The following is a 20607-nucleotide window of genomic DNA, read 5'->3' on the forward strand; positions in this document are numbered from 1 at the left end:
TCATGATGGCTCTCTTCTGAAGCAAAGAATCCAGAAAGTCTTCTTTTCTTTCTATGCTTTCTCTTGGTGATCTCATCAGTTCCCATGAGTCCAACTATTATCTCTAAACAGATGACTCCTGTATCTACATGTCCAGCACTTCCTTATCTTTCTCCTGAACTCTAGGCCCTCCTTTCCAGAGGCCTGATGAAGAATCTTCCTCTGGACATCTCACAGGTATCTCAAACTCAACATTTGTAAAATGGAACTCATTATATTTTCTTGTGGGATTAGTGTTGGACTTGGAGTCAGAAAGACCTGAGTTAACATCCTCACACATTTACTAGCTGTGTGCCCTGGTCAAATCTCTTAACCTTAGGTTCCTTACCCATAAAATGGAGATAACAATAGCACCCATCTCACCAAGTATTAATGAAATAACATATGTAAAGTACTTTGCAAAATCCTAAAGCTCTATATAAAGGCTAACTCTTATCACTGTTATTAAGAAGATTGGTGGCTCCCCATTACCTCTTGGGAAAAATATAATTTCGGAATTTAAAACTTTTACAATCTGGGTCCAGACCACTTTTCCAGGCTTATTATGTATTACACCTCTCCGCATGCACTCAACCTTCCAGCCAAAGTAGATTATTTGCTGTTCTCTGTAAACAATATTCCACTTCTGGCCTTTGTATTTTTTTCACTGGCTGTACCCCTTGCCACGAGTTTCATTTCTTCTGCTTACCTCTGTCCCATAGAAGCCCTGCCTGAAGCGCTGTCTCAGATAAAAAGCCCAAGAAGGGTTACCCTCTCCCATTCACTTTGTATTTATTTTACATACATATCCATATTTCCTTATCTGTGAACACATTGTATCATCCCAATACGATGTGAGGTGCTTGAGAATTAGGATTGTTTCACTCTGGTATGCATGACTCTGATGCCTAGCATCATGTCTATCACAAAGCAGGCTTGACTGATTTTGAAGATGAGTGAATTGAGGCAAAGTGGTCCTGTAATTTGGTCAGAACCACCCAAGTCAGAACCAAGCTGGAATTAACCTGGCTCTCATTTTTGATATTCACCTGCGCTGTCTGCAAATAAAACATACATATTAAGAGAAGAATATGCCATGCTTTAGAAAGTAGGCTTCTTGAGGACAGGGACTGTTTTCTCCTTTTCTTTGTATCTTGAGGGTTTAGCACAGTGCCTGGCACTCAGTAAGCACTTAGCAAATGTTTATTGATTTGGTCGTGATTTATTGATTGATTCCTTCAAGCTTCAGTTCCAATGTCCCTTTATTAAAAAATTTCCTGGTTTTACCAGTGTAATGGGAATGCAAATTTGTGTAACGGGAATGTAAATTTTAAAGATCTTCCCTGCCCCTAGGCTAAGGTGCATGGGGTGGGAGGCTTGTTTTTCAGTAGATACTTTTTGATTGGCCAGTGGGTCAATAAGGTTGTTACATTCTCTGAGGCAGGAGAAGGCTATATAAGCCCTGATGTGTAGCTTTGTTTTGGGACTCACTTTGAGAAGTGTTCTGTGATTCGATCTGAATTCTGGGAAGCCGTTGAGAGTCCCCCGGCTTTGAAAAACCCAGAATGTGGAAACCCAGATGTTGACTGGGTATGGATGTAATAGTTGGACAATTTGGAAATCTGTCTACTTGATGTTTCTGTCTTGATAATTATGCCTGTAAACTTTGAGGTTCAGGGTGCTGACCTTTTCTCCTGAACAAGGTAAAGATATATGTCTGACTGATTAAAGTAAGCTTGTTAACCCATTTTGAGTTGCTTTCCTTTAACAAAGCAGATCCAAGAACCTGTGGTAGCTGCAAACCCTGAGGACACTTGGGGTGCTTGCTGCTACAATTTGGAAGATCTTCCCTGCCCCTAGGCTAAAGTGCACCTGAAGCCTGGGGTGGGAGGCTTGTTTTTCAGTAGATACTTCTTGATTGGCCAGTGAATCAATAAGGTTGTTACATTCTCTGAGCCAGGAGAAGGCTATATAAGCCCTGATGTGTACCTTTGTTTTGGGGCTCACTTTGAGAAGTGTTCTGTGATTTGATCTTGGTTCTGGGAAGCCGTTGTTGAGAGCCCCACCTCAGCTTTGAAAAACCCAGATGTTGATTTGGTATGGATGTAATGGCTGGACAGTTTGGAAAGCTGTCTACTTGATCTGTTTCTTCTTGATAATTCTGCCTGTATACTTTGAAGTTCGGGGTGCTGACCTTTTTCCCCTGAACGAGGTAAATGATACATGTTTGACTGATTAAAGTAAGCTTGTTAACCCGTTTTGAGTTGCTTTCCTTTATCAAAGCAGATCCAAGAACCAGTGGTGGCAGCAAACCCTGAGGACGCTTGGGGTGCTTGCTGCTACAACCAGTTCTTAGGGCCGCCTTCACCCAACACTATATTATTTTTGCTCTGTACATTAAAATGGGCACAATTTTAGTAGAATCTAAGCTCCTTGAATGCAGAGATTATATCCTTTTTTCATTTGTGTATCCAGAGCCCAGCATAATGCCTACCAAACAATGGTTGTTTAAAAACTGCTTATTGATTGATTGATGAACTGGTAGAACACCCATCTTTAAATTGATACAGGATCATAGAAATCATCTATTCTAAACCACTCACCTTATGAATGAGACAACCAAAGCTCAAAGACATTAAATGACTCAGAAAGTGAGTTAGTTGCCAACTCTGAACTAGGGCTCAGGTCTTTTGATCCCTCATTCTAACTGGCTTTTGTGGTAAGCAAGGAGGAAATGAAACTATCCTTCTGCACATGATGTAATATATTTAGGGAACCCTAAAGAATCAACTAAAAACCTAGTTGAAATAATTAACAACTTTTGCAAAGTTTCAAGATATATTTCTATATATTACCACCAAAACCCAGCAGCAAGAAATAGAAAGAGAAATTCTAGTTTTTTTTTGCTTTTTGGATGGCAATTGGGGTTAAATGACTTGCCCAAGGTCACAAGGCTAGTTTTTGTGTTAAGTATCTGAGGCTGGATTTGAGTTCAGGTCCTCTTGACTCCAAGGTCGGTGCTTTATTCACTGTGCCATCTAGCTGCTCTCCCCCCCCTTTTAAAATTTTTTTTGTTTTTTAAATTTTAAATTTTTTTCTTTTCTTTTTTTTTGAGCAATTCTATTTAAAATAACTGCAGACAATATAAAACACCTGGGAGTCTACCTGCCAAGACAAACCCAGGGACTATATGAACATAATTATAAAACACTTTTCACACAAATAAAGACAGATCAAAACAATTGGAGAACTATTAATTGCTCATGGAAAGGCCAAGCCAATATAATAAAATGACAATTCTACCTAAATTAATTTACTTATTCAGTGCCACACTAATCAAACTACCAAACAATTATTTTATAGAGCTAGAAAATAGAGTGGTAGATCAATGGAATAGACTAGTAAATGACCATAATAATCTAAAGGTTGATAAACCCAGACACCCAAGTTTTTGGGGTGAGAACTCACCATTTGACAAAAATTGTTGGGAAAACTGGAGAGCAGTTTGGTAGAAACTAGGCATAGACCAACATCTCATGTTGTATACCAAAATAAGGTCAAAATAGGTAAATAATTTAGATGTAAAAATGATATCATATGTAAGTTAAGGGAGCATGGAGAATTTTACCTAACATATCTATGAATAAGAGAAGTATTTATGACAAAACAAGAGATAGAAAGGATCATAGAAAGTAAAATGTATAATTTTGATTATATGAAATTAAAAAGAGTCTGCACAAAAAACCCCAAACTTCTAATAAAATTAGAAAGAAAGCAGGAAATTTGGGGAAAAGTTTTAAATCAAGTTTCTTTGACAAAGGCCTCATTTCTCAAATATATAGGAAACTGAGCCAAATTTATGAAAAATGAGAAACATTACCCAATTGATAAATGATAAAAGAATATGAACAGGCAATTTTCAGAAGACGAAATCAAAGTTATAAATAGTCACATGAAAAAATTCTCTAAATCACTGCTGATTAGAGGAATGCAAATTAAAACAACTCTGAGATACCACTTCATACCTATCATATTGGTTAAAATGACAGAACAGGAAAATTACACATGCTGGAGAAGATGTGAAAAAATTAAAACATTAATGCACTTTTGGTGGAGTTATAAACTCATCCAAGTATTGTGGAAAGCAATTTTGAGCTATGCTCAAAGAGCTATAAAACCGTGCAAACCCTTTGACCCAGCAATACCACTACTAGGTCTGTATCCCAAAGTGATCAGAGAAGAGAGAAAAGGACTTATAGGTACAAAAATATTCATAGCAGCTCCTTTTTGGTGACAAGGATTTGTAAATTGAGGAAACAGGGGCAATCAATTGGGCAATGGCTGAACAAGTTGTGGTAAATGATTGTGATGGAATATTATTATATAAGAAATGACAAGGAGACCAGATTAAAAAAAAACCTGGAAAGTCTTATATGAACTCATTCATATGAAGTGAGCAGAGCCAGGAGAACATTGTACACAATAACAGTAATATTATAAGGATGATTGCGAAAGACTTAGCTACTTTGATCAAGACAATGATCCAATACAATTCCAAAGGACCCATGATGAAAAATGCCATCTACATCCAGAGAGAGAGAGAACTGATAGAGTCTGGGTGAAGATTGAAGCATATTTTTTCACTTTCTTTGTGTTTCTTACATTTTTTTGGCAACATGGTTAATATGGAAACATATTTCACACATATAATTAAAAAAAATGAAAGACTCCTTAATTCAAGTGCCTTCCCTCTGTTGTTTTTTTTTCAACTTTGTCCTGTAGATAGATGGTTAACACATAACTATTTGCAAGCTCTCTTTCCTATTAGACTGCAAACCCCTTGAGAACAGGGACTGTATTTTACCTTTCTTTGTCGCCTCAATAATTAGTACAGTGCCTGGCATATAGCAGATGCTTAATAAATGATTGCTGATTGACTGACTGTGGCCCATGTAGTTCCTAGCTACATGACTGTCTCTTCTTGTTTCTTTCTCCTTCTATCTTCTCTCTGTCCATCCCTCTCTTTTTCTCTCTCAATCTACTCACATGTGGTTCATTGTTGCCTCAGTCTCTTGCTTCCTTTGAGACTTTGCTATCATTTCGGTTTGTCTGTCCTTTCCCCGAGGACCTGTATTGGTGTATTAGCCTTCACTACAGGCTTCTGTATAGCTCCACATGCGTACAACACCTCTGCTTGGCAGCTTGTGTTTTCAGTTGGATACAAAAGCATTTCACCTCCTTACACTTGTACCTCTGAAGTCCCTTGTGCATGAAGGGAAAAGTAAGGCTTACCTGATTTCAATTATAGATTGGCTCTATTATTATTATCTAATTCATGAAACCATTGTGAGAATCAAATGAGATAATCATGTAAAAGCATTTATAAAAGTAGAAAGTACTGTTCAAATGAAACTAGGATCCTTTGTCAGCTGGAAGTACTTTAGGCTTATGTAACAGGCCTTCAAATCTAGGAGATCTTTGCTTGGCCCCTTTTCCATAATCTCTTGAGTTTTGTAGGAGCCAACAACAATCAGCAAACAAACCAAAGTTCCTTATTTACCAGTTTTCATAGGATTCTCATCCTGCAGCAAGTCTCCTGATTTTTTTTTTTGGTATCTGCCTGTGAGGAAGGAGTGTTTTTTGGCTCTCTCTTTGTGAGATATAGGTTTACAAAACAAATTCATGCCTTATTGATTAGTGCCTTGAACATAATAGGAGCTTGATACATGTCCGTTGAGTTGAGAGGAATAGGAAAAATTATACTCTCCTCATTGTCCTTGTCTGTGTGCCTAGGTGCCTTGGCTGTCAGGGGGTGCCCTGCTCCAAATCTCTCTCTCTCCCTAGACTACATCACAGAACAAATCCCCTTAATAAAAGGATTTGTTCTGTAAAACTTGGACTAAGCCAAAAGGCTGCACTTGAGGACTTAGAAGGCCATAGGTTCCCCACCCCTGACTAGGTGAAGGGGAGGGAAGAAGAGAAGGCTCTTGAAAAAAAATCTGACCTTAATTACAAATGAACCAACATGAAGCAATAGTGACATTTTCGTGTTCTTATGTGGAATCAATAAATATTCACTTAAAAGGAGAGAAGTCCCAAGTTAGGTAAGAGTGTTAGCAGTAATCCTCTAAACCTTTTTCAGGTTGAATTACTATCCTACTTCTTCACTGTTCTCATAAGGTGGTCTCAGGGCTCTGAGCTCATGATGTGATGATTAGGCAGCAAGCATAAGAGTATTTCAGGGGGATAAAGCGGGACTCAAATAGCCTTTTCTCATTCAGAGGGAAGAAGGCAATCCGATGACTTCCAGGAACATCATTCAGCACTGTGAGTATCTCTCAGGGATGAGGTCTTGGAGTGTTGGCCTGAGCAGGGCTTGGAGGAAACAAAGAGGGAACTGGCCTTAAAAATTTGTAGGGAACAAAGTCAGTCTGTGAAAAATGGGACAGTTTTTCTCTTCTGTATTAAGAAAATATACTCAATATAGTATGTCCCTACCATGAGACTACCTCTTACTTCTTTATGATGAGGACGTTTTATTTTTGTATTTTTGGTTCCTTTAATATTTCTAAGATCTTTTATTGCTTTTATGTCATAGTAATTTCCAAATATGCTCCCAAATCCTTCCCTGCCTTTCCTCTGTTCCCCCCAAAACAAATGGACCCTTCCATAATGCAGTTAGTAGTGAAATGGATAGAGCACTGTGCTGGAGTTAGGGAGGCCAGAGTTCAAATTTGGAACTTGGACACTTAGTAGCTGCGTGAACCTGGGCAGGTCACTTAACCCCTGTTTGCTTTAGTTTTGTTTGTTTCAGTTTCCTCAGCTGTAAAATGGGAATAATGTTGTTGTAAGATTGAATGAGATAATATTTGTAAAACACTTAGCCCAGCACAGAGGAAGCATAATATAAATGCTTATTCCACCCCTTCCCTGTGTGAATTAGAAAAAACCATTTACAAAGTGATTTTATGCCCAGTGTTTAGCACAGTACCTGGCACATACCAAACATTTAATATATGCTAATTAATGAGCTTTCTGGTAGTGTGTACAACACCATAATTGGCAATCTCTATTAAAAAATAGAAGGATGCATTTTCTCATATCCTCTCTGGGGCCGACTGGTTGTTTACTTTGTGATCAGCTTGATTTTAGTGTTCTTTCTATTTACACAGTTGTAGTCACCATATGTACACATGTATTTATATAAGTGTATTTATGTTTCCTTAATATTGCCTTCATTTCCAAATATATCAGTCCCCTTCCCCTACCCAAAGAGCCACCCTTTTGTAATCCAAAGAGAAAAAAAGAAAAACATTTCAGCAAAACTAACCAATGCACTAACTAAATTTGACACACAATGTTCCACACCCACAGTCCCTCACTTCTGCAAAGATCAATGGGAGATCATAAGCTTCTTGAAGGCAAGGGCTATTTTCTTCTTTTTGTATCCCCAGCACATAGGACGGTGCCTGTACATAGCAGAAACTTTTTTTAAATTGAATTGAAGTTCATTTTCCTATCTTGTCTTTGGATCTATACTTGGCCATTATAATTGGTGTATTGGATGTATTTGCTTCATTCTGCATCAGATCATTGTAGCAGCAAGCACCCCAAGCGTCCTCAGGGTTTGCAGCTACCACAGGTTCTTGGATCTGCTTTGTTAAAGGAAAGCAACTCAAAATGGATTAACAAGCTTACTTTAATCAGTCAGACATATATCTTTACCTTGTTCAGGAGAAAAGGTCAGCACCCTGAACCTCAAAGTATACAGGCATAATTATCAAGACAGAAACATCAAGTAGACAGATTTCCAAACTGTCCAACCATTACATCCATTACATCCATACCCAGTCAACATCTGGGTTTCCACATTCTGGGTTTTTCAAAGCCGGGGGACTCTCAACAACGGCTTCCCAGAATTCAGATCAAATCACAGAACACTTCTCAAAGTGAGTCCCAAAACAAAGCTACACATCAGGGCTTATATAGCCTTCTCCTGGCTCAGAGAATGTAACAACCTTATTGACCCACTGGCCAATCAAAAAGTATCTACTGAAAAACAAGCCTCCCTCCCCAGGCTTCTGGTGCACTTTAGCCTAGGGGCAGGGAAGATCTTTAAAATTTACATTCGCATTACAATCATACAAGTGTTTCTTTGGATTTTTACTGAGGACCTTTTATTCCCTCAGTTACTGAACTTTGGTGGAACCCAAGAAGTTCCCACCTTATTCTCACTCCTGTTCTATAACCAATGATATTGTCATAAGGCTGAACTTTCTTGCTACCATCAGAATGGCTATTTAAGTGATTGAAATGAGGCTATGAAGAAGAAGGTAAAGGAGAGTTGATATGGAGGACAGGAATAGCTACAATGCTCATTCATGGTTACAGTACAGTGGGACTTTCTCTGAATTTAAAAGGTTTACTTGTTTCCTTCTAGGGCCAGGTTCTTCATGATTTTAATTTTGGTTAGTAGCTGTCAGTTTGGAGTTTTTCTCCAGTTATTGAGAGTTTTTTATTCTTACTTCATGAGTATAATAACTCCAAATGACATTTTCATTGTCAGAAAATTTCACTGGAGAAAATTTCACTTTTTCTCCCATACAAATCTTTTCCACATTGAGAAAGTAAGAGAATTTTGAATCTGCCTCTGTATTTATGGCACAGGGAGTAGAAACCAGGGCCCAGGACTGTTAGAATTGTACCAGAACAGTTCTTTGTCTCTATATCATGCTAAAATCTTATTGAAATGACTTCCCCTAAATTGCGGTTTGCAAAACATAAACGTCTCTTCCTTTCAGTCTAGTATATACTGACTCTGGACTGAGGCCTTCCCTTTTCCATATTTTATTTTATTTTTTGTATACCTAGTTTTTTCTTCAGAAAAGGAAAGAGGAGTTTGAGAACATGGATAATCATTGTTCAAAACAAGCAGCAGAAAACTCTTGTGGCTTCCAGGGGAAATCGGGTTAAGTGGCTAGAAACAGAATTGTCACATCTCTTTCTGAATGGCTCTTGCCAATTCTGATGCTTCTTCTCCAGTGAGTTTTTCCATGACCAAGAAATCACAGTTTTCCCTGATTCCTCTGACTGACAGGTCTGAATCGTGATGCATGGAAGATTACATTGCATATGGACTCTTCCAGAATAAAGATTTTCCAAAGAGGATCAGAGGTTAAATTTGACATCATTGGATTAAGAGATTGCTTGACTATCCCAGGTCCTCTTCCCTTGAGAGAGGATTCAGAGATTAACTTGGCTCTGTTCCTGAGTTTCCAAACCTGATTCTATCAACTGCAATTTTTCCATTATGGAAAGCAACAAGACATCAAATTATTTATCCAGAAAGGTTCATCATCCAAGTTCTATGGCAAATTAAAAAATACAAGAAAATGGGGAAGTATAATTATTAAATATTTTAAAAGTCCCTAAACATTGTGGTCACTGTTTGGAGTGCCAACAGAAATAGAATTTGGAAAAGAGGAAGAAAGTAGAAACTATCTTTTTGGATAGACAAAGTTGATAATTCTATGCCTGGGGCCTATAACAATTATACCTTGCTCCAAGTCTTTGTGTATCTAATTAGACGGAGCCCCTTAGCAATGGCACACTGCGGGAACAATTAAGGAGGATTTTGGCTTCAGCTCTTGCTCCATAGCCTCTTTGCACAGTATAGTGTCTCCTGGAATCACTGATGTAGTTTAGGCTGACAAGTCTGGTTAGGTGCTTCCCCACATCCCAGAACTCCTCAAAAGGACTGGAGCAGATGAAGGACTCCCTACTACTTTGAAAGGGTTGAAGGAATTAAAACCAAGATATCCCCCCTCCCCAAAGATCTGGGAGTTCTTAAATTTTTTTTGTAGTTATCAAAGTGGAGACAGGCTCAAGTCATGGCTCTATCACAGGTATTGTTCCTGGGGAGTATGGTCACAAAGCTGCCCTGTGCTGTCCATTGTTGTTTCCCATGCCCTCAATTATTCTGTCACCAGAACTGCTGAAGGCAAAGAGTTTTGCCTGGTGACTCGATGTGGTACCATGAGGTTAGGAACTGATGTTTCTTTTCTAGGGTTTTCAGCAGAGCGAGAAAGGGGCTTGTTCCCTGAAGCATTTATGAAAGTCAACTTGTAGTTTTACAACACTTTATCTTGGGGGTAGAGTGATAGAGCCAGGAGCTCTTTGTAAAAGGGTTCAGAAATAAGAAGTATCTAGTCATGTGAAACATGATTTGGAGCTGAGACCACAGACGTGTTTGGTTGCTCAGTGATTCTCCCTGAAACACTTTCCTTTAGAAATAGAACTCAGAGGAGGGTTCAAGTGCTGTGATTCAGGGATACTCCACTAGATGGAATATTATCTCTAATCTCTCACCTTTGCTCATGCCATACTACTAGTATATACTTCATGCTGGGTGCGGTAGTACTAGCAATCGGGTCAAAACTCTATCTCCTCTCGCACCCCTACACAGCCTGCATTTGCATTTGCAACTATACAAGTTTCTTGGCACCAAAGACTCCCAATGGTGACACTTACTGTGGCTCACTGCCTGTTCTAACAAAAAGCACTTCCAAAATGCACACACCCCACAATCACTGCCCCTTTTTCCATGCTCTCATATTCCCAACACCTTCCAAATACTCCAATAATTACACATGCCAGGCCTCTGCCTGCAACCACACTATTGAATAAGCTTTGCAATTGCTGTTGGTACATATCATTCCAGTTACTCCCATAATGGTGAGAGGTAGGGAAAACATCTTTATGGTAGCATCTTTGTCTACTTTATACTCTCAATAAGATTAGCATGCGTGTAACAATTTAAGGTTTGAAAAGCACTTTATAAATGTTATCTTATTTTGTCCTTACAATGACCCTGAGGAGTAGGTACTATTATTTCCATGTTACAGATAAGGAAACTGAGGCAGAGAGAGGTTAAGTGACTTGGCTAGGATCAGACATCTAATAAATGACTTTCAACCTTGGAGGATCCCAATTTCACAGAATCTTGGAGCTAGAAAGGACTTCAGAAGCCATGAAGGGCAATGGTTCCTAACCCTTTTTTGTATTGTGATCTTCGGTGGTAGTTTGGTGAAACCAGAATAATGTTTGTAAATGCATAAAATAAAGATGACAAAAAACCCAATTATTTTGAAAAACAATTATGAAAATATTTTTAAAACATGTTTATGTATCCAAAGTTAAGAATTTCTGATCTGATCCAACCTGTACCTTCAACATATCCAACAGGTGATCATTGAGCATTTGCTTACAGACCTCCAATGAGGAAGAACTTACTGTCTTCTAAGTCAACCTGTTCTACTTCTGGACAACTGTAATTGTTAGGAAGTTTTTTTTGCTCAAATCATATGCATTTTTCACGCACTGCAAATTTCACTAAATGAGATTTAATTAATCCTTTCCTAGTGACAGGCACTGTGCTAGGAATTGGAGAGACAAAGAAAAAAATGCAAACAGTCACTGCTCTCAAAGAATTTACATTCTAATGAGGAAGATAATATGTGTATGCATAGAATAAATATAGAGAGGATAAAAACAAAATAAATACAAGGTGGTTAGAGAGGGAGGGCATTAGCAGTTAAGGGAATCTGAAAAGGCTTCATATGAAAGGTATTGCTTGAACCAAATCTGTAAGGAAGTGAAGAATTCAGAGATGAGGAGGGAGTGCATTCCAGGAATGATGGGTGTTATTTTTTAAAGCATAGAGATGACTGGGAGATGGAGTACTTACTGTATGGGAAGAACAGAGAGTAAGCCAGTCTAGCTGGACTTTAGAATGAAAAGGGGGTAGTAGAAAATCATGAGCTTCGAAAAACAGGGAGTGAAGGACTTCAGTGAGAGTAATCTAGGGCTGATTTTGGCAAGTCATGATCAGGACAAGGTGTCAAAAGGTTTGAAAGTAGAGAACAGAATTGATTAATTTATAGGATCAACACCGGGAAGGATGGAAAGTGAAGTCAGAACAGAGCTAATGCTTTGGGAACATACTGAGTATGGAAAGATTGGAAGTCATGACAATGATGAAAAAGAAGCTTAGGAGGGGTAAGGCATAAAGAGTTAGAATGATAGGTTATGATCAGATAAAGAAAATATGAATTTTTACTATGGAAGTAGAACACATGGAGGTGACAGCAAGATTTGAGAGTACAACCATGCCTGAGAATGTCCGAGATGGAGTGGAAAAATAGGTTGTGGGAATTAAGAAGCCTGAGGAACCAGGATATTTGAATGAGGGAACAACAACACGAATGTTAAAGTCCACTAGTTTAAGGGTAAGCATTGAGGAGGAGAAGAAGTCAGGTACTGAATTTGAAAAAAGGAGGGAGAATGACCCAGGGACCATTGCACAACAACCACCAAGATGTGTATTAGTTGATAAATTTGATGAACTGAACTTCAAGTAAGAAGAGATTGCTTATGGCTGGTGGCAGAGAGAGTCTAGGTTTGGTAGTACAAAACAAGGATGAATAGTGGGGGATATAAGAGAAGATATATATAGAGCTGAAGAGGATGACCTTGGATGCTGTTTTGGGGAAGCAGTTCTCTGTGAATATAAGGAAATAGGATATTTTCCCTCTAGAGCCAAATAGAATGAATATAGTCCCTCTTATACGTGACAGCCCTGTACATACTTGAATTTAGCTCTCATGTCTTTCCTAAGTCTTCTCTTCTCCATCTTACACATCTCTAGTTCATTCAAATAATTTCTGTAATGTATGACTTTTAGATACTTCACCATCTTGATTGTTCTCCTTTGGATGCCCTAATATTGATCATTTTCCTATTTAAAGTGTATTCTGAATTACAACTGACCTGAGCTGTCCAGGACAGAGAATAGAAAACCTATTTTTATTGGCTCCTTAGTTCTAAACACTGTTTCTCTCTTAATGTAATTTAAGAGCCTATTTAACTGCTACATCATGTTATTGACTAATGTGAAGCTTGTAATCTATTAAATTTAGAGATCTTTTTTTATGAAATGCTCCCAAGTCTTTAGATTTTTATTTGTGAAGTTTTTAAAAAATCCTTATCATGAAGTTTTACCCAAGTGCTTATATTAGCCCTATAAAGTTTCATCTTGAGAGACAACACAGCAAAACAGAGAAAGAGAGAGCCAATTAAAGTCGGGAAAACCTGTATTCAAGTCCAACCCCTAACATGTATTGGCTGTGTCACTGTGGGCAGGTCGCTTAACCTCTCAGGGACACAGACTGTTAAGACCTTTAAGACCACGAGTTACAGAACACTTGTTGATCTGCATTGGTGAAGAAAATTTATCGATCAGATATTTCCCATACCAATGAAATTACATGTCTGGACCAAAAGAGAAAAAAAAATCATCTCATAGTTGAATCAGTATTTTAGGTGCTGGAATTTTCTTAGATCTGAACTCTTTTATCCAATAAGTTTTATGTCATCTGAGTGGAAGAAGTACTGGACTTGGAGTCAAGAACACCTGAGTTCAAATCTGGCCTCAGACATGTAGCAGCTGTGACCCTGGGCAAGTCATTTAACTTCTGTTTGCCTTAGTTTTACTCATCTGTAAAACTGGGATAATAACAGCACCTACCTCCCAGAGTTGTTGTGAGGATGAAATGAATAATATTTGTAAAGCACTTAGCATAGTGTCTGGCACATAGTAAACACTATATAAACATTAGCTATCATGATTATTATCTGCAAATTTGTTATACTATTATCCTAGTAACTGATAAAAAATGTTCAATAGTTGAGAGCCAAGGGCAGATCCGTTGGGCCCTTTCATGTAGACTTCTTTCTAGTGTAGACTTCTTTTTTTAATGTAGACTACTCATTGGATCTGACCATTCATTTAAAGTTCTGAATTCCCTAAACTGTACTATCATCTATAGTAACCCATATTTTTTCACGAGTGTGTCAACAAGAATAAGAAAAGACATCGTAATATATTATAATTAGGTAAATTATATCTATAGCATTCCTCTGATCAAAACTAAATTGTGATTAATCTGGCATAGCATCTTGATGAAGCCATATTGGCTTTTCCTGATCACTGCTTCCTTTTCTAGATGTTAGCTAACCACCCCTTCAATAATACATTCTAATGCCATTTCTCACTTGACTGCACTTCTGATTCTCAAACTTGAGTATAATGCCTCAGCTGCCTTCTCACTCTACAAGTTCCCTCTGGCCCTGTAGCCTTCTCACCCTGCAAGATTCCCTCTCTCTTTGAACATCCCCCCCCCCCAACCATTGGTAAGTTCCTTGCCACCTCTCTGCACTCCTTTGCAGAAGTGGTTGGGGGAGACTTCATATAACATCAGACTTTTTGATATATTGTTTTGTATTTGTAGAATTTTTCTTTTTCCTTCCTTTATTCCTGCTTTATTATAAGGAATATCTTCTGGGAGGGAATGGAGACAATGGGAAATATTGCTAGCAATAAGCTTTTATTTAAAAAGATTTCTTTAGAACTTCCTATACTAACCTCCCTAGGACTTTAGTTTATGGCAGGCCTGCACAACCTGTGGCCCACGGGTTGCTCCCAGCCCACGGGCACACCAAAGGATTTCCCAGGCTGAGGAATCCTCTGATGTACAGCAAGCAGCCTGTGGGCTGTACCAGGGTGTATAGGCTGGGTTTACGGAATCCTCTGAACCCTTTGAAGTCTGTTCTCCAGATACACATAGGGTGAGGTGCACGAGGGGAGGAGGAGAAAGAAATAAGCATTCATATAGTACCTACTATGAGCCATACACTGTGCTAAGTGCTTTTGAGAAATATTTTCTTATTAAACCCTCACAACAACTCTTGGAGGTAGGTGTCATTGTTATCCTCATTTGACAGTTGAGGAAACCACAGGAAACAGAGGTTAAGTGACTTGCCCAGGGTCTCACAGCTAGTTAGTGTCAGGCCCACATCTGAACCCAGTTTCCTGACTCTACACCCAGTGTTCTATCCATAGCACCACCGGTTGCCTCACTGAATTTCATCTCCTCCAACAAATTCTAAGATAAAGGGAATATCTCTCCAGGTTTCCCATCATTGCTATTTCAGCAACAAATTTCTTATACCTTGGTTCCAACCCTGAGATTTCTGTATGCATTATAAAATCAGAGAATTTGAGTTTGAACTTAATTCAATTTAAAATGCATTTTAAAAGCTGCTACCATATACACAGCAGCGTGCTTGGTCTGTGGCAAGGATTAAATTAGAAAGACTCCTTGCCTTGCTACAGTGTACAAGAGAGGTATGACACATACCTCAGTAACTAAGATAAAAAAATAAGATATAGGTGCATAAAGGAGTCGCAATGGGCATAAACAACTGAGGGGAGCAGAGCCTCCCTTCATAGAGAGGGTAGGTTTGAATAATGGCAAAAGAGAAACTAGAGGGTGGGGAATACATAACAATTTACTGGAGAAAAAAAATGATTAACTAGAGAAATAGAAGATAGAAGACAAATACCTTGAAAGTGAAGATAAAGATTTTAAATTTGATTCAGAAAATGATAAGAAAACGAAGGTAAAGGCCACAGGGGAAGGTTTAGAAGAGGGTTTTTTGAGCAATATTGAAAGAGAGGCAAGGAAAAATATTTTATCAGGAGGAATGCTGGTTATACTAACTGATGGGGAACTTAGGGAGAAGAAAGAATAGCTGAGTATCCTAGCAACTGACCTCATTACACTGCCATTAGTGTTCATTTCAGCATTTGCTTTTCTTAATTGTGAGGCCATCGTGGCTATTTTTATAAATTTATAAGAAATGAAGATACCCAAGAAATGCAAGGCTGAGAATCCTTTTGTATGGCTATGGACAGAATAAAAGCTTATCCTCTAATAAGCTGGGATGTAGGGCCCTGTAAAGGCAATAAACTGATGGTGGTCAGTCTCTGAAGTTAGCAGTCCTTTTATTTTCAGGTTATTGTTCTTTCTCCCATAGGCACAGTGTATAGAATGCTGGGTCTAGAGTCAGGAGGAACCAGGTTCAAAAATCTGATCTCAGACACTTAATAGATGTGTGACTCTGGTCAATTAACTTTAGTTTCCTCCACTCTAGAATGAGGATAATAATAACACCTCCTTCTTGTACTAAAGTTTCTCACTGAGGAACAATGAAAGTAGACCTTCCTTTGATAGCTCATAAATGTTTCAAGTGATATTTCAGTTTCAACATCCCTTCCAGCGTCACATATTGCCTTTTAGGGTTGTGTGAAGATCAAGTGAAATTACTTGTAAAGGACTTAGCACACTGCCTAGAATGTAGAAGGCATTTGATAAATTCTTGTTTCCTTCTTTTCTAGAGCAACACTCTCAGAGAGTTGATTTCAGAGTTAAATTATGGTCATAAATGGTTAAAACAATTCATTGGGATGTTTCATATTTCTTAGCTTCCTATATTTCCCAATACTTGTATTTTTCAGTCTACCACCTATGCTCCTGAATTTTCTCTATTACAAGATTATTTTAGTTTACTACTCTCCTATTACTCCATTGCCACATAAATCTAAAATTTCTTCTTATTGGAAATGTATTAACTTCATCTAACTTCCAGTGAAAACCCCCAAATATCTTCATTCCTTGTTCTTGATAATGACGTATAAAACTTTAAGAAATTCCTTTGCATTTTTCACTTACTTTGCTGTCTGTGATTATCTTGCAGGTTAAGACACTTGAAAGGGAAACATTGTCAACCTCTAGGAACTTGAAAATGAGTGACAACAACACATTGACCCCTCCAGCCTCAGGCCAGGGCCCCGCTACTCCACGTAAGGGACCCCCTAAATTCAAGCAGAGACAAACTCGACAATTCAAGAGCAAACCTCCTAAGAAAGGTGTGAAAGGGTAAGATTTCCTATGTCCGAGGTGGAGGAAAATATACCTCCATATTTCATGCTCATTTATCCTAAACTGTCTTGGTTTGAAGATTAATTCACCAAATATTCAGTGAATAGTCACTGAAGATTCAGATCATACTCAGGAATTTCTTTTTTTCCATCTGTGGTCCCTTCATTTTTCTCTCCTCCTCTACTTTCATTTCAAGCTTTTCCTGAAGGTCTTCAAACATGACGTCCATACCATCTCAACTCCTAGGGCATCCTTATAAGTTCACTTTGTATCATGTTTATCACCTGGCTACAGCTGTCCCAATATTTAATTGGCTAAATGTATGTCTCTCTTTTTTAAAGGAGCAAAGCTTGTACTAAAATCTCTCACTGAGGAACAAAGTAGACCTTCCTTTGATAGCTCATAAATGTTTCAAGTGATATTTCAGTTTTGATACATCTTCCATTGGCGCACATTGCCTAATACTTGTTTGAGCTTCCTTTTCTTGTTCTTGATCCAGGAGATTCTGTGAACACCGTACAAATCAAAAGATCTACTGTATATAGATGTGAGAGGGGAAAAAATTAACAAATCTGCCCTCTCTCTCTTTTCAGTCAAGTGAATTCCTAAATGAATCAATCCAGGATCTTCTTTATCTGATCTCAGCTAATCCTCCCTTCTCCATTCTTTTTTTTTCCTTTTAACTTCATAGGTTTGGAGATGACATCCCAGGCATGGAGGGCCTTGGAACAGGTGGGCCTAATGAAACATTTTTATATGAGATCCTTAAATTTTAGAATTCTTCTTAGAATTTAGAGTATCAGTTCTTATACTTTCAAGAAAATAGATACTTTAAAACTAGGCCTAAATGAAGGCAGCTAAAAGTTTAAAATGAGTATAAGGAACCTTTTTTTCTTTTATCAATTGTTTGTTAGGCATTGATAAGAACTGTTGCATTTATAATAGCAAGCATGCATATATTGGCATTTTGCAATCAGCTGCTTTTTTGAGTTAGCATGATATATATCAGATTGCACTTTGAATCAGGACACATATCCAAATCAATGTTAAATGAGGTAATTATATGAAGTACTTTGCAAACCTTAAAATGATACATATATGTTAATTATTTAATAATAATCATTATAGTAATAAATCCTAGTTCAGACTTACTGGTTATATCCATTTCCTCATTGGAAAAAATGGGGATAGCACCATATATGATCAGACCAACAGCATTGCCCCACTTCTGATTCCCCAACCATGCATTTTTCTAAGAAATAATAATAAAAATATTTATGAAGCACCTTAAGATTTACAAAGAGCTTTACCTGGGTTATCATGTTTGATCCTTATAACATCCCTGTGAGGTAAGTGCTGTTATTATCCCCATTTTACAGATGAGGAAACTAAAGCAGACAGAGTTTAAGTAACTTGTCCAAATTCTGACAACCAGTAAATGTCTGAGGCCAGATCTGAACGGGAGCCTTCCTGATTCCAGGTCCAGCAGTCTAGTTACTGCACCATCTAGCTGACTACTGAGTTTATAGAAACATGAAACAACAGAAAGAGTGCTGGACACGGAGGGAAGCCAGGGCTCCTCACCTGATCTTTGTCAGTAAGAAAGTGGGCAAGTCAATTAGCTTCTCTGAGCCTTAATTTCCTCTAAAACATATATGGGGACTAAGACGCCATTCTGGCTAAGCTAAATGTCTGGGGAAAAAGACAAGGTGAGGTTATAGAGACATCCCTCTATCTGAATACCTTCCCTGAAAAAGGACACTCAAGCTTCTACATCTGTGTAAAAGAATGAGTTTATATGATTTTCTCCTCTCTTACAGATATCACAGTCATTTGTCCCTGGGAAGCCTTCAGCCACCTAGAATTACATGAGCTGGCCCAGTTTGGAATCATCTAAGTCAAGAAAGTAGCTGTCATCTGCCCCTAACATTTCCCTTACCTGGGAAGCTTATGTGTGACCCTACCAATCTGTGATGTGTCCAGAGGCTTAGATGTTTTAGAGTATTTTCCCCTTAGGCTCTCCCACAGATTAGGCACTTCAACTATCAGTCACATGTAAGGATTAAGGAAGTGAACTTTCCCTTGGATGTCAAACATTCTATTTTCAAAATAGCTCAGCTCTCAAAGAGGTAAACCTTCCTTTTGAGTGACTGATTTACCTCTTGACCAGATAAAGTTGTCTAAAATGTAGCACATGAACATCTGACCCATGCCAGAAGAAAAGCATCCGTGGCAAATAGTTGGTGGTAGGTCAGAGAATAGAATTATGCATCCATATGCAACAAATCCTTAGTAGCCTAAGCTATATCACCTTAGTTCACATCTATCTTCTCCTTTTAGCCATCGAGTCCATATAATGAGTCCATGTTTGGTCCAGTGGATCAGGACAATGTTCTCATATTATTTGTTTCTTTGGTTCCTGACTTTTTTTGTGTTCTTTTGTAGGGAACTTTCAATAGGAAGGCATTTCTGAGAACGCTGTAGAAAAATAAAGTTCTACTTACCTAAGAATGTGGATGTTTGACAGCAATTTTAAAAGCTTTGTGTTTTACACACTGATATAAAGTGATAGCTTGCTTGCCTCACCATGGTGAAGTTGTGTTGAATAGCTGCAAACAATTACACCTCCACAGCAATTATGAAAATTCAAGCACCACTGCTGGTTTGGATGTGTTGGGGTTAGCAATATTTCTCCATTCCAGTTTCAAAATCAGTAGTATAAGAATGTAAGCAATTAAAAGCAGGTTTTGAGATCTTCACAAAATGCTGGGCATGAAATACAGAGAGGACCATTGTAGAAAATGACCTTGAAGGATATTATAATAAACTCCATGTTTCCAGGAGAAAAGCAGTAACTAAGGTGAACTTTTATTTTTCAGGGATGTACTCTGCCTATAAAATAGATTTTCGTTTGTTGCTGTTTTTGCTTTTTGGAGGGGGGAAGGCAGGGCTGTTGGGGTGAAGTGACTTGCCCAAGGTCACACAGCTAGTAGGTGCTAAGTGTCTGAGGCCAGATTTGAATTCAAGTCCTCCTGACTCCAGGTCTGGTGCTCTATTTACTGCACCACCTAGCCATCCCCACAATTTCAATATTGATTTTGAATATGTAGTATTCATAGGATAAATCACATGATTTTATGTAGCTCCACTCCCCCCATTTTACAGGTAAGGAAACTGAGCCTAGAGAGTGCCTTGCTCAAGTTCATAGAGGTAAGAAGTACAAACGCCCTTCTGACTTCAAATCCATTACTTTTCTCACTGAATTTTCTATAATACCAAGGTGGCAACATTTTCATTCATATTTCAAACAGAATATATTTGGACAATGGGCTTAAATTGACCACAGTCTTGGGTTCCCTCTTATTTCTACATTACATTGTGGGATAATGGAAAGAACACTACTTTTGTAGTCAAAGACTTTGGTTCAAACCCTCCTTGTGCCATTTATTTGCTGTGTGACTTTAGGAAAGTCACTTCCACTCTAGACCTTGAATTTCTCATCTATAGTGAAGGGAGTGTGAGGGAGGACAGAGGGGGATGGTTATGTAGGTGTTCCTAAGGTCCTTTTGAGCCCTAACTGGGAGCCTATATTTTTTCTTCAGAGCAGCTGTTTAGCTAAGATAGGATGAAAAGATGAAAACATGAGAAACAAAGTATAATAAAGGCCAAAGATAGGAATGCTAAAAGAAAAAAGAAATGTTATAGTTACGTAAATAGACCAAACAAAGAGAGAAAAGCAAGGAAGTAC

General features: G+C 38.3%; 1 protein-coding gene across 1 annotated transcript; it reads left to right on the forward strand.

The window, feature by feature from the left end:
- The first annotated feature begins 6250 nt into the window (after positions 1-6250).
- On the forward strand, positions 6251-19370 carry PDE6H (phosphodiesterase 6H). The gene is made up of 4 exons (XM_069106044.1): positions 6251-6345; positions 16675-16856; positions 17551-17591; positions 18680-19370. The coding sequence occupies exons 2-4, from the start codon at positions 16723-16725 to the stop codon at positions 18754-18756; spliced, it is 252 nt and encodes an 83-aa protein (XP_068962145.1). The 5' UTR covers positions 6251-6345; positions 16675-16722; the 3' UTR covers positions 18757-19370.
- The last annotated feature ends 1237 nt before the right edge of the window (positions 19371-20607 follow it).

Source organism: Petaurus breviceps, unplaced genomic scaffold, assembly GCF_028583685.1.
Source record: "Petaurus breviceps papuanus isolate PSGF00001 unplaced genomic scaffold, PetGlider_PUasm1.0 78, whole genome shotgun sequence".
Taxonomy (NCBI): Eukaryota; Metazoa; Chordata; class Mammalia; order Diprotodontia; family Petauridae; genus Petaurus; species Petaurus breviceps.

What these genes read in the sequence shown, in the direction of transcription:
- PDE6H (XM_069106044.1), top strand. Translation starts at nt 16,723, where the DNA reads ATGAGTGACAACAACACATTGACCCCTCCAGCCTCAGGCCAGGGCCCC. An exon ending in CCTAAGAAAGGTGTGAAAGG is followed by an intron (nt 16,857 to 17,550) that starts GTAAGATTTCCT and finishes TTAACTTCATAG; the next exon opens with GTTTGGAGATGACATCCCAG. An exon ending in CATGGAGGGCCTTGGAACAG is followed by an intron (nt 17,592 to 18,679) that starts GTGGGCCTAATG and finishes CCTCTCTTACAG; the next exon opens with ATATCACAGTCATTTGTCCC.